The sequence below is a fragment of the Macaca fascicularis genome, chromosome 1 (assembly GCF_037993035.2).
Source record: "Macaca fascicularis isolate 582-1 chromosome 1, T2T-MFA8v1.1".
Lineage (NCBI taxonomy): Eukaryota > Metazoa > Chordata > Mammalia > Primates > Cercopithecidae > Macaca > Macaca fascicularis.
Window position 1 is genome coordinate 1510194 of NC_088375.1, and position 15055 is coordinate 1525248.

The 15055-nt window shown below is 38.2% G+C and overlaps 1 protein-coding gene across 4 annotated transcripts in view; it reads right to left on the reverse strand.

The window, feature by feature from the left end:
* Positions 1-1668: 1668 nt before the first annotated feature.
* The window catches only part of GCSAML (germinal center associated signaling and motility like), a 55687-nt gene continuing 42300 nt past the window's right edge, over positions 1669-15055 (reverse strand). For 3 of the 4 annotated variants that reach the window (XM_045390605.3, XM_045390610.3, XM_074020619.1), the window contains one exon: positions 4972-6471. In XM_045390605.3, the coding sequence (XP_045246540.2) occupies positions 6232-6471 (240 nt within the window). In that variant the 3' untranslated portion in view covers positions 4972-6231. Of the gene's footprint in view, positions 1871-4971; positions 6472-15055 lie in introns of those variants that run through there. The other variant, XM_074019755.1, reaches the window with a different exon arrangement.

The following is a 15055-nucleotide window of genomic DNA, read 5'->3' on the forward strand; positions in this document are numbered from 1 at the left end:
TCTCTAGTGGGTCCAGACTTTAGGCACATAAGGTAACTTCAGAGAACAATTGCACCCAGTGCTTTGGGAAAGACAGAGGACTGAGGGATGGTGGGAGGAGGAGTCACAGAGACCTTGAGACTTCTTCTTCATTCAGCATGTCAGCGTGGCTTATTTTGGGTGCTGGTTTCTGAGTCCCAACACCAACAAAGTTATAAAAGCAGTCTAATCTGGAGAGGAAAGTCTCCTCAGCAAATTGCTACTTTTCAAAATGAAAAGTCAAGCATGACACTACTTTCACTATGAACAAAATTAACTGGAGATCTACCATAATTCTAATTGGAAAAGCTAAACCATGAAATTTTTAATAAAACACCTTAGATCAATATGTTCACAACAGGAGAGTATATGATGTTTAGTCAAATAGGACACAGAAAGCAAAACACTAATAAAAATGCTTACAATTATAACTTCATCAACATTATAAATATCTGCTCATCAAAAGATCCATTAACAAAATGAGTAGGTAAATCACAGACTGAGAGAAAATACTAGCAAAATTTACATGTGACAAGGATGTACCAGAGATATATAAAGAAACCCTGCGATACAATAGCAAAATAGGCAACTAATAAAAAACAGATAGATAGGCCGAGGCGGGCGGATCACGAGGTCAGGAGATCGAGACCATCCTGGCTGACACGGTGAAACCCCGTCTCTACTAAGAAATACAAAAAACTAGCCGGGCGAGGTGGCGGGCGCCTGTAGTCCCAGCTACTGGGGAGGCTGAGGCAGGAGAATGGCGTGAACCTGGGAGGCGGAGCTTGCAGTGAGCTGAGATCCGGCCACTGCACTCCAGCCTGGGCGGCAGAGCGAGACTCCGTCTCAAAAAAAAAAAAAAAAACAGATAGATATACATGTACATGAAAAGTAGCCAGTATGACTAGACATCAGGAAAATACAAATGAAAAATACAACATGATACCACCACACGCCCCCCACAAAGAAAAAACTTGAACAAAGCTACCACAAATATTGGCAAGGGTGTTGAGCAATCAAATGTCTCATAATTGTATGCGGGAGGGAAAAAAATGATACAATCACTCTTGCAAAAGGTCTGGGAGTTTCTTATAAAACTAAATATATACCTACTCTCTGACCTAGATAATTCACTACTAGAAATTTACTGAAAAGGAATGACAAATGTGTACATAACAGCATATGTAAGAAAATATTCATAGTAGGTAGCTTAAGTATCTATAAATAATTTACTAGAAAACTGGCATATTCGTGGAATAAAATAATATTTTTAAAGAATTAATTCTGATATAGGCAACAAAATGAATATGCATCTCAATAAAAGAAGTTCATGCAAAATAGACTGATTTCATTTATATGTAGTTCTGAAATAAGTCAAATTAATTTATGGTGGATAAATCCAAAGTGTGATTGCCTCTGGGAAGAATCATGAAAAGGAGAATCTATTGGAATTGGTATAATAGAACATTTGGGGTGATTTCAGGTTACAAAGATACATGCATTTGTTAAAACTCAATGAATGTGCTGTAAGATATTTTTAAATTTTATTGAATTTAAATTTCACATCAAAAACACAATTATGAGAACTATAGTTATGGTATGCATAGTGAAGTAGTTAAGACAGGAGCATCCTGATGTCTGTAATTTAATCTGAAACACTTCAAATAACTAAGATGGATTAATGGATGGTTAGTTGACGTATTAGTCAGGGTTCTCCAAAGAACCATTATCTGTTGTCTGTTATCTATCTATCAACTGTCTATTGAGAAATTAAGAAATTGACTCACACAGTTGTAGGGGCTGGTAAGTCTGAATTCCCCAAGGTGGGTCTTCGGTCTAGAAATTCAGACTCCTTGAGTAAAGCAGATTTAAATGTTAATTGCATCTAAAATATACAGATTTAAATGTTAATCACATTTAAAATATACTTGCACAGCAACATCTAGGCTGGTGTTTGACCTAGCTGGGTACTATAGCCTAGAAAAGTTGACACATAAAACTAACTCTTATAGTTCAACCTTGACACTCATACACAACTCCTCAAACCATACTGAATCTTCAAATAAGGAAACTAACAAGCGTTATTTTCTCTTTGATATCCCATAACTTACATACTGTGATGTAAAAGTAATACATCTTATCTTACATCATAAGAGGATAAGAGAGGGAAGACATCAAAGATATTTGCTTAATATGTGTATACATATGCATATATGTATATGTAATACATAAAATACATATGTAATATACATATAAATGTTTATATGTCTGTACATATATGCATTCATACAAACATATTCACAACAAAATAAAGAAGAAATATAACAATACAGTCCTCATTTCTGTAACTAGTCACTTGATTGTAGCTGGTATTTATAACTGCCTTCTTTTAGATTCTATGTACTTTTGCCTTTGCAAGCATCTTGGTTGTAGTTCTTCACCTGGTGAGGCAACCCAGACCTTTATTCCTGAAGGATCTGAGCCATTAATAGTCCTGTCCCAATCAGGTTGTTGTAGTTTTCCCCTGACTTTAATCACAGAGCACGATAGTACTGTGTAGAGTGTTGGAGTAGCAGTCCAATTTGTCCGTTTTAGTCAGTATCGATTACCCCAACCACTATAGTAATTCTCCTTTTTACCTTTTGATCCAGAGGAACAGAGAGCTCAAAGTGGCCAGGTGGCAGTCTTAATTTCCAGTTTAAAAGAAATGTTGTTTTGTCTCCTAGCCTAAGCATTATTCCCTCTGGAACCAAGACCTCTAGGCAAGCAGAGCTTAAAATCATGAGGACAAAAATTGTCAGTGGATCACTAAGAATAATAATGAATGATGCAAATTCCATTTCCATCCTTTGGTTCCTGGACCCATGAATCCTCACCATATATTGGACATTGATTCAAAGTCTATATAGCATCATAGAGAACCTGTCTCACAACCCTTCAAGGTTTTACCACCAAACTGATACTGATACTGAGTCTTCCAAGGGCTATTCCACTATTCTTACAAGCCAACTGCTTCAGGATCATGGGGAACATGGTAAGGCCAGTGAATTCATAATTCATGAGCATGAACTCATTGGCACACTCTGTTTGCTGTGAAGTGAATTCCTTAATCAGAAGCAAAGCTGTGTAAAGTAACATCATGGTGGATAAGGCACGCTTTAAGTCTGCAGATGTTACTTTTGGCAGAACCATAACGTGCGGAGAAGGCAAATCCACATCCAGAGTAAGTGTGTATTTCAGTAAGAACTACCTTCCATGACAGAAGTGTTCCAGTGTAATCAACCTGCCCCCCGGCAGCTGTCTCATCACCCTGTGGAATGCTGCCATATCACGGGCCCAATGTTTGTCTCTGCTGCTGGCAGACTGGGCAATCAGCAGTGACCGCAGTCAGCCTTGAAGAATGGAAATTATGCAAAATCTTCATCCCTGCCACCATGGCCATCCGTTTGGGAGCCCACTGTGTGATGACCGGGTGACTGGGGAAAGAGGCTGACTGGTATCCACACACTGTTGACTATTAAAGTTTCTCTGCTGACGTCACTCTTTGGTGAGTACTCACATAACACAGTATCTTCAGGTTTTTAGCCTGTCAAGACAGGTCCATCCACATAATTCTTTCGCAGACCTCCTTGTCACCAATTGTCCAATCATATTCATTCCAAGTCTCTCACCATCCACCAAACCACTGGCCACAGCCCATGAATTGATAAAAAATCACCTATTTGGCCATTTCTGTTTGAGAAATTCTCTGAGTACAGGTGTGTGCCACCACGCCTGGCTACTTTTTTAATTATTTGTAGAAACGAGGTCTCCCTGTGTTGTGCAGGCTGGCCTCAAACTCCCAGACTCAAGAGATCCACCAGTCTTGGCTTCCCAAAGTACTCGGATCACCAGCATGAACTGCATCACCAGCCTAACATCTGAAACTTTTTGAGCACTGACTTGAAATAGTGACACTTTTGCTTTCTGATGGTCCAATGTACACAAACTCTGTTTCAGGCATAAAATTATTTAAAATATTATATAAAATTACCTTCAGGCTATTCAGATAAGGTGTATATCAAACATAAGTTTATTATTATTATTATTATTATTATTATTATTATAATACTTTAAGTTCTAGGGTACATGTGCACAACGTGCAGGTTTGTTACATATGTATACATGTGCCATGTTGGTGTGCTGCACCCATTAATTCGTCATTTATATTAGGTATATCTCCTAATGCGATCCCTCCCCCTACCCCCTCCCCACAATAGGACCCGGTGTGTGATGTTCCCCTTCCTGTGTCCAAGTGATCTCATTGTTCAATTCCCACCTATGAGTGAGAACATGCAGTATTTGGTTTTCTGTTCTTGCAATAGTTTGCTGAGAATGATGGTTTCCAGCTGCATCCATGTCCCTACAAAGGACATGAACTCATCCTTTTTTATGGCTGCATAGTATTCCATGGTGTATATGTGCCACATTTTCTTAATCCAGTCTGTCAGTGAATTTTATGACTAGACTTGAATCCCATCTTCCAACTCCCACATTATGTGTATGGAAATATTCCAAAATCCAAAAATAAATCTTAAATCCAAAACACTTCTGCTCTCAAGCATCTATCTAAGGGATATTCAACTTGTATACTGTAACTATACAAAAAATATATATCATAAACGCATTGTCAATTAAGGCTTTTGTCTCCAAGTTAGGAAGCTGGCATATCATTTAAAAATTTCTTGGGAAAGAAAGTATAATTAGATGGATTATTTTCCAGTTTGCTTGAATTTTAAAACCAGAAACTATACATCCACCTTCAGTAGAGATAACTAGTCACAGGTTAAATTAACTAGTGTGTTGCACACAAAGTATAAGCACAAGTTTATTTTCCATTTTTACTAATCTTTAAACAGAATCCTTCAATTCTCTATTGGCTAGAAAAATGAAAAAATGGACAATTATATATGATTCATTTCATCTTTTTTTTTTATTTTGTGACACTTTCAATTTTCTTCTCAGAAAAGCCAATGTCAAAAACTATTAATTTTTGAACTATTACTGTAAGTTTATAAGCAAAAATCTCCAGTACATAGAAAAAGAAAAATTGAAGTAAATATCAGGTTAGCAAAGGGTCTGGTCACTGGTCTTATACAGTTTATTGAGTGGATTACACCTCAAAAATGAAATAGGTAATTGGATGGGGAGATGTTGGCATTTAAACTTTGGTGAGCAGGGTTGGAATTGAAGATTCTTGGACATTTATTTGTGGAGATTTATTGGTAACCAAAAGCCAAATTCTGTAAAATATTTAAAGAGGTTGATTCTGAGCCAATATGAGTTACCATGGCCTGGGGTACACTCTCAGGAGGTCCTGAGAAAGTGTGCCTGAGGTGGTCAGGTCACCGTTTAGTTTTATACATCTTAGGGAGACAGGAGTTACAAGCAAAGACATAAATCAATATATGGAAAGTACACATTGGTTCAGCTTAAAGAGGCAAGATCTTGAAGCAGGAGAGAGCTTACAGGTCATAGGTAGATTCAAATATTTTCTGATTGGCAATTGGTTGAAAGAGTTAAGCTTTGTCTAAAGACTTAAGAAGTCAGTAGAAAAGAATGCTTTAGCTAAAATAAAGGGGTTGTGGAAACCAAGGTCTTTGTTATATAGACAAAGTCTCATAGATGGAATCACTCAGACAGCGAGTGATCCACACCAGAGTCAGGTTGGAATTGGGACTCTTATTGCCACAATCAGTCTGTTTCATCAGTCTTATGAGTCATCCTGGTCACTTGTGCCTAAACTCCAAAAGGGAAGGGGTATAACAAGATGTGTCTCACCTCCCTTCCTATCATGGCCAGAATTCAGTCTTTCAAGATCATCTGAGGTCTCCTTGGCCCAGAAGGGGGTCCATTCAGTTAGTCAGGGGGATTAGGAATTTATTTTCATTTTACATTATTGTCCTAAGAAAGTTTTTTTTATCACCTCCATGTCCTCAAACTTTACAAGCAAAAACACATAGAATATTTTAGATCATTTCAATTTCTATGATTCCACCTAAACCACAGAGATGCCACATTTCAGAGTTGCCTAAGGATATATAATAAGATAATATTTGTAAACTTTAGCCAGAAAGGAATGTTTCATGCACTGCTCAGGGTGAAGAACTTCTCCAGAGTCTGCTGTTCTGCATCATCTTCATTGCTGCAAGGTGATAAAGCGGCTTGAGGGTTTTAGTGTGGAAGCACAACTTCGTAATCATGCTCATGGGTGCAAGAATAAGGCCTACTAACAGAAGTCCTAAGAAGGGCATATTCTGTCTCTGACCTTTCTCTAAATTCTCTCACTTTCCTTGTGAGGGAGTCAATGTTCTCATAGCCATCATCATTGGAGCTCAGGGAAGACCTCCGATGGGGGATGTGATTAATGACAGTGTAGCACACTTCTTCAGAACCACTGCCATTCTCGTTTTCCTGCCAAGCACAAAGAGAAAAGAAATCAAGGACCCAGGGTCATTCATAAAATGAACTCAGTGTACTACCTTCCCTTCTTCTTTATATACCCAGTGGTGCTCTTACACCTAAGGTATCCAAAACCCAAGCATTCCTATATACCAATAATAGACAAGCAGAGAGCCTAATCATGAGTGAACTCCCATTTACAATTGCTACAAAGAGAATAAAATAGCTAGGAATGCAACTTACAAGGGAAGTGAAAGACCTCTTCAAGGAGAACTAAAAACCACTGCTCAAGGAAATAACAGAGGAAACAAACAAGTGGAAAAATATTCCATGTTCAATATCATAAAAATGGAAATACTGCCCAAAGTAATTTACAGATTCAATGCTATTTCCATCAAGCTCCCATTGACTTTCTTCACAGAACTAGAAAAAAACTACTTTAAATTCCATATGGAACCAAAAAAGAGCCTGTTTAGCCAAGACAATCCTAAGCAAAAAGAACAAAGCTGCATAGGAATAGCTCCGGTCTGCAGCTCCCAGCAAGACCAATACAGAAGGTGGGTGATTTCTGCATTTCCAACTGAGGTACCCAGTTCATCTCAGTGGGACTGTTTAGACAGTGGGTATAGCCCACAGAGGGTGAGTAGAAGCAGGGTGGGGCGTCACCTCACACAGGAAGTGCAAGGGATCAGGGAACTCCCTCCTCTAGCCAAGAGAAGTCATGAGGAACCATACTTTGAGGGACAGTGCTATCCAGCCCAGATACTACGCTTTTCCCATGTTCTTCACAACCCACAGACCAGGAGATTCCTTTGGGTGCCTACACGACATGGGCCCTGGGTTTCAAGCATAAAACTGGGTTTCAAGCACAAAACTGACTGGCCATTCAAGCAGACACTGAGCTAGCTGCAGGAGATTTTTTCGTACCCCAGTGGTGCCTGGAACACCAGTGAGAAAGAACGGTTTACTCCCCTGGAAAAGGGGCTGAAGCCAGGGAGCCAAGTGGTCTTGCTCAGTGGGTCCCACCCCCATGGAGCCCAGCAAGCTAAGATCCACTGGCTTGAAATTCTTGCTGCCAGCACAGCAGTCCAAAGTCGACCTGGGACATTTGAGCTTGGTGCGGGGAGGGGCGTCCGCCATTACTGAGGCTTGAGTAGGCAGTTTTCCCCTCACAGTGTAAACAAAGCCACAGGGGAATTCGGGCTGGACAGAGCCCACCCCAACACTGCAAAGCCACTGTAGCCAGACTGCCTCTCTATATTTCTCCTCTCTGTGCAGGACATCTGTGAAAGAAAGGCAGCAGCCCCAGTCAGGGGCTTACAGAAGGGAAGGCTATGAGCGCAGCTTCAGCAGACTTAAATATTCCTTCCTGTCAGCTCTGAAGAGAGCAGCAGATCTCCCAGCACAGTGCTCAAGCACTGCTAAGGGACAGACTGCCTCCTCAAGGGGGTCCCTGACCCCCATGCCCCCTGACAAGGAAACACCTCCCAACAGGGATCGACAGGCACCTCATACAGGAGAGCTCCAGCTGGCATCTGGCAGGTGCCCCACTGGGACAAAGCTTCCAGAGGAAGGAGCAGGCAGCAATCTTTGCTGTTCTGCAGTCTCCACTGGTGATACACAGGCAAAAAGAATCTAGAGTGGACCCCCAGCAAACTCCAGCAGACCTGCAGAATAGGGACCTTTCTGTTAACAAACAGAAAGCAATAGCATCAACATCAACAAAAAGGACTACCATGCAAAAATTCCATACAAAGGTCACCAAGAGCAAAGACCAAAGGTAGATAAATCCACAAAGATGAAGAAAAAGCAACTCAAAAAGGCTGAAAATTCCAAATACCAGAGTGACTCTTCTCCTCCGAAGGATCACAACTCCTTGCCAACAAGGGAACAAAACTGGATGGAAAATGAGTTTGTCAGATTGACAGAGGTAGGCTTCAGAAGGTGGGTAATAAACTCCTCTGATCTAAAGGAGCATGTTCTAACCCAATGCAAGGAAGCAAAAACCTTGAAAAAAGGTTACAGGAATTGCTAACTAGAATAACCAGATTAGAGAAGAACATAAATGACCTGATGGAGCTGAAAAACACAGCACGAGAAGTTCGTGAAGCATACACAAGTATCAATAGCCAAGTTGATCAGGCAGAAAAAAAGATATCAGACATAGAAGATCAACTTAATAAAATAAAGCATGAAGACAAGGTTAGAGAAAAAAGAATGAAAAGGAACAAACAAAGCCTCCAAGAAATATGGGACTATGTGAACAAAGACCAAACCTACATTTGATTGGTGTACCTGAAAGTGACGGGGAGAATGGAACCAAGTTGGAAAACACACTTCAGGATATTATCCAGGAGAATTTCTCCAACCTAGCAAGACAGGCCAACATCCTAATTCAGGAAATACAGAGAACATCACAAAGATACTCCTTGAGAAGAGCAACCCCAAGACACATAATCGTCAGATTCACCAAGGTTGAAATGAAGGAAAAAATGTTAAGGACAACCAGAGAGAAAGGTTGGGTTACCCTCAAAGGGAAGCCCATCAGACTAATGGCAGATCTCTCTGCAGAAACCCTACAGCCAGAAGAGAGTGGGGGCCAATATTCAACATTCTTAAAGACAAGAATTTTCAACCGAGAATTTCATATCTAGCTAAACTAAGCTTCATAAGTGAAGGAGAAATAAAATTCTTTACAGAGAACGAAATACTGAGGGATTTTGTCACCACGAGGCCTGCCTTACAAGACGTCCTGAAGGAAGCACTACATATACAAAGGAAAAACCAATACCACCCACTGCAAAAACAAACCAAAATGTAAAGTCCATCAACACTATGAAGAAACCACTCAACCAATGAGCAAAATGACCAGTTAGCATCATAATGACAGGATCAAATTCACACATAACAATCTTTGTTAAATTTACATTTAATTTGTAATAAATGTAAATGTATTAATGTAAATTAATATAAATAATATAAATTATAATTTATTAATGTAATTTAATATAAATAATATAAATTAAATGTAAATTTAATTTTTAATAAAAGTAAATTTATTAAATTTACATTTAACAAATATTAACCTTAAAGGTTAACCTTAAATTTACATTTAACAAATATTAACCTTAAATCAAATTCACACATAATAATATTTGTTAAATTACATTTAACAAATATTAACCTTAAATGTAAATGGGCTAAATGCCCCATTTAAAAGACACAGACTGGCAAATTAGATAAAGAGTCAAGATCCATTGGTGTGCTGTATTCAGGAGACCCATCTCACATGCAGAGACACACATACACTCAAAATAAAGGGATGGAGGAAGATGTACCAAGCAAATGGGAAGCAAAAAAGAGCAGGGGTTGCAATCTGATAAAACAGACTTTAAACCAACAAAGATCAAAAGAGACAAAGAAGGCCATTACATAATGGTAAACAAAATGAAGGCAGAAATAAAGATGTTCTTTGAAACCAATGAGAACAAAGACATAGCATACCAGAATCTCTGCGACACAGCTAAAGCAGTGTTTAGAGGGAAATTTATAGCACTAAATGCAAACAGGAGAAAGTGGGACAAATCTAAAATCAACACCCTAACATCACAATTAAAACAACTAGAGAAGCAACAGCAAACAAATTCAAAAGCTAGCAGAAGACAAGAAATAACTAAGATCAGAACAGAATTGAAGGAGACAGAGATGTGAAAAACCCTTCAAAACATCAATGAATCCAGGAGCTGATTTTTTGAAAAGATTAACAAAATAGATAGTCCACTAGCCAGAATAATAATGAAGAAAGACAGAATAATCAAATAGACACCCTAAAAAAATAATAGAGGGGAGGTTACCACTGATCCCACAGAAATACAAACCACCATTAGAGAATACTATAAACACTTTTACACAAACAAACTAGAAAATCTAGAAGAAATGGATAAATTTCTGGACACATACACCTTCCAAGACTAAACCAGGAAGAAGTTGAATCCCTGAATGGACCAATAACAAGTTCTGAAATTGAAGCAGTAATTAATTAGCCTACCAACCAAAAAAGCCCAGAACTAGATAGATTCACAGCTGAATTCTACCAGAGGTACAAAGAGGAGCTGGTACTATTCCTTCCCAAACTATTCCAAACAATAGAAAAATAGGGACTCCTCCCTAACTCACTTTATGAGGCCAGCATCATCCTGATATGAAAACTTGCTAGAGACAAAACAAACATAGAAAATTTCAGGCCAATATCCCTGAAGAACATCAATGCAAACATCCTCAATAAAATACTGGAAAACCAAACCCAGCAGCACATTAAAAAGCTTATCCACCACGATCAAGTCGGCTCCATCCCTAGGATGCAAGCCTGGTTCAACATACACAAATCAACAAATGTAATCCACTACATAAAAAGAATCAATGACAAAAACCATATGAATATCTTAATAGATGCAGAAAAGACCTTCGATAAAATTTAACATCCCTTGATACTAAGAGCACTCAGTAAACTAGGTACTGATCAAACCTATCTCAAAATAATAAGAGCTATTTATGGCACACCCACAGTCAACATCATACTGAATGGGCAAAAGTTGGAAGCATTCCCTTGGAAAACCAGCACAAGAAAAGTATGCCCTCTCTCTCTACTCCTATTCAACATAGTATTGGGAGTTCTGACCAGGGCAAACAGGCAAGAGAAAGAAATAAAGCATATTCAAATAGGAAGAGAAAAAGTCAAATTGTCTCTGTTTGCAGATGACATGATTGTATATTTAGAAAATGCCATAGTCTCAGTCCAAAAACTCCTTAAGCTGATAAGCAACTTCAGCAAAGTCTCAGAATACAAAATCAATGTGCAAAATTCACAAGCATTCCTCTACACCAATAATAGACAAACAGAGAGCCAAATCAGGAGTGGACTCTCATTCCCAATTGCTACAAAAAGAATAAAATACCTAGGAATACAACTTACAAGGGACGTGAAGGATCTCTTCAAGGAGAACTAAAAACCACTGCTCAAGGAAATAAGAGAGGACACTAACAAATGGAAAAACACTTCATGCTCATGGATAGGAAGAATCAATATTGTGAAAATGGCCATACTGCCCAAAGTAATTTATAGATTCAATGCTATTCCCATCAAGCTACCATTGACTTTCTTCACATAATTAGAAAAAAGCTTCTTTAAATTTCATAAGGAACCAAAAAAGTGCACATATAACCAAGACAATCCTAAGCAAAAAGAACAAAGCTGGAAGCATCATGCTACCTCGCTTCAAACTATACTACAAGGCTACAGTAACCAAAACAGCACGGTACTGCTACCAAAACAGATATATAGACCAATGGAACAGAACAGAGGCCTCAGAAATAACACCACACAGCTACAACCATCTGATCTTTGACAAACCTGACAAAAACAAGCAATGGGAAAATGATTCACTATTTAATAAATGGTGTTAGGAAAACTGGCTAGCCATAGGCAGAAAACTGAAACTGGACCCCTTCCTTACACCTTATACAAAAATTAACTCAAGTTTGATTAAAGATTTAAACATAAGACCTAAAACTATAAAAATCCTAGAAGAAAACGTGGGCAATACCATTCAGGACATAGGCATGGGCAAAGACTTCATGACTAAAACACCAAAAGCAATTGCAACAAAAGCCAAAATTGACAAATGGGATCAAATTAAACTAAAGGGCTTCTGCATGGCAAAATAAACTATCATCAGAGTGAACAGGCAATCTACAGAATGGCAGAAAATTTTTGCAATCTATCTGTCTAACAAAGTGCTAATATCCAGAATCTACAAAGAACTTAAACAAATTCACAAGAAAAAAACAACAACACCATCAAAAAGTAGGTGAAGGATATGAACAGACACTTCTCAAAAGAAGACATTTATGCAGCCAAAGAAACATATGAAAAAAAGCTAATTATCACTGGTCATTAGAGAAATGCAAATCAAAACCACAATGAGATACCATCTCATGCCAGTTAGAATGGTGATCATTAAAAATCAGGAAACAACAGATGCTGGAGAGGATGTGGAGAAATAGGAATGTTTTAACACTGTTGGTGGGAGTGTAAATTGTAGAAGACAGTGTGGCAATTCCTTAAGGATCTAGAACTACAAATACCACTTGACCTAGCAATCCCATTACTGGGTACATACCCAAAGGATTATAAATTGTTCTACTATAAAGACATATGCACATGTATTTTTATTGCAGCCCTATTCACAATAGCAAAGACTTGGAACCAACACAAATGCCCATCAATGTTAGACTGGATAAAGAAAATGTACCATAAACACACCATGGAATACTATGCAGCCATAAAAAGAATAAGTTTATGGTCTTTGGAGGGACATGGATGAAGCTGGAAACCATCATTCTCAGCAAATTAACACAGGAACAGAAAACCAAACACTGCATGTTCCCACTCATAAGTGGGAGTTGAACAATGAGAACATATGGGCACAGGGAGTGGAACATCACACATCAGGGCCTGTTGTGGGGTAGGGGTAAAGGGGAGGGATAGCATTAGGAGAAATACCTAATGGAGATGACGGGTTAATGGGTGCAGCAAACCACCACAGCATATGTATACCTATGTAACAAACCTGCATGTTCTGCACATGTATCCCTGAACTTAAAGTATAATAATAATAAAAAAGAAATATAACAAAACCCAGCAAAATAATAATAATAATAATAATAAAAGAACAAAGCTGGAGACTTCCTGCTACCTGACTTCAAACTATAATACAAAGCTACAGTAACCAAAACAGCATGGTATTAGTAGCAAAACAGATATGTATGCCAATATAGACCAATGGAACAGAACAGAGGCCTCACAAAAAACACCACACATCTACACCCCTCTGATCTTTGACAAACCTGACAAAAACAAGCAATAGGGAGAGAATTCCATATTTGAAAAATGGTGCTGGAGAAACTGGCTAGGCATATGCAGAAAACAGAAACTGGACCCCTTTCTTACACCTTATACAAAAATTAACTCAAGATGGATTAAAGACTTAAATATAAAACTTAAAACCATAAAAACCCTAGAAGAAATCCTACACAATACCATTCAGGACATAGGCAGGGGCAAAGATTTTACGACTAAAATGCCAAAAGCAATTGCAACAAAAGTCAAAACTGACAAGTGGGATCTAATTAAACTAAAGAACTTCTGCTCAGAAAAAAAAAAAAAGAAAAAAAAAAACTATCATCAGAGTCAACAGGCAACCTACAGAATGGGAGAAAAATTTTGCAATCTATTCATCTGACAAAGGTCTAATATCCAGAATCTATAAGGACCATAAACAAATTTACAAGAAAAAGACAAACAAATCCATCAAAAAGTGGGTGAAGGATATGAACAGATACTTCTCAAAAGAAGACATTTATGCAGCCAACAAACATGAAAAAAAGCTCATCATCACTGGTCATTAGAGAAATGCAAATCAAAACCACAATGAGATACCATCTCATGCCAGTTAGAATGTCAATCATTAAAAAGTCTGGAAACAACAAATGCTGGCAAGGATGCAGAGAAATAGGAACTCTTTTACACTGTTGGTGAGAGTGTAAATTAGTTCAACCATTGTGGAAGACAACGTGGCAATTCCTCAAGGATCTAGAACCAGAAATACCATATGACCCAGCAATCCCATTACTGGGTATATACTCAAAGGATTATAAATCATTCTACACAAAGGACTATAAATCATCCTGCTATAAAGTCACATCCAAACGTATGTTTATTGCAGCACTATTTACAATAGCAAAGACTTGGAACCAACCCAAATACCCATCAATGATAGACTGGATAAAGGAAATGTGGCACATATACACCATGGAATACTATGCAGCCATAAAAAAGACTGAGTTCATGTGTTTTATAGGGACATGGGGTATAACTAAAGGGCTTCTGCACAGAGTTTATGTCCTTTGCAGGGACATGGTTGAAACTGGAAACCATCATTCTCAGCAAACTAACATAGGAACAGAAAAACCAAACATGGCATGTTCTTACTCATAAGTGGGAGCTGAACAATGAGAACGCATGGACACAGGGAGGGGAACATCACACACTGGGGCCTGTTGGGGTGTGGGGGGCAAGGGGAGGGAAAGCATCAGAACAAATACCTAATGGGTATGGAGTTTAAAACCTAGATGACAGGCTGATAGGTGCAGTAAAGCACCATGGCACATGTATTCCTATGTAACAGACCTGCACGTTCAGCACATATATCCCAAAACTTAAAGTAAAAATAAATAAATAAATAAAATATATATAATGTAAGAAATATTTCTAGAAAAAAAAAAGCCCTTGCTCCAAGCCCTGGTGTCTTAGAGACCTCATTATAGCAGCATAAACTGCACTCCAAGCTTCTACTAATTATGCTTTAATTTTACCTTGAATAATAAAAAAGGAAAGAAGGATGCTATTAGGCTTCTAAATATCTAGGGAAAAAGCAATTCTATACTTTAGGTCACACATACTGAGATGCAATGTATGCAACAATCAGATCTCAGTAAGTAATGAATAAGTCATTATTCACTATAATTTTTATAAGAT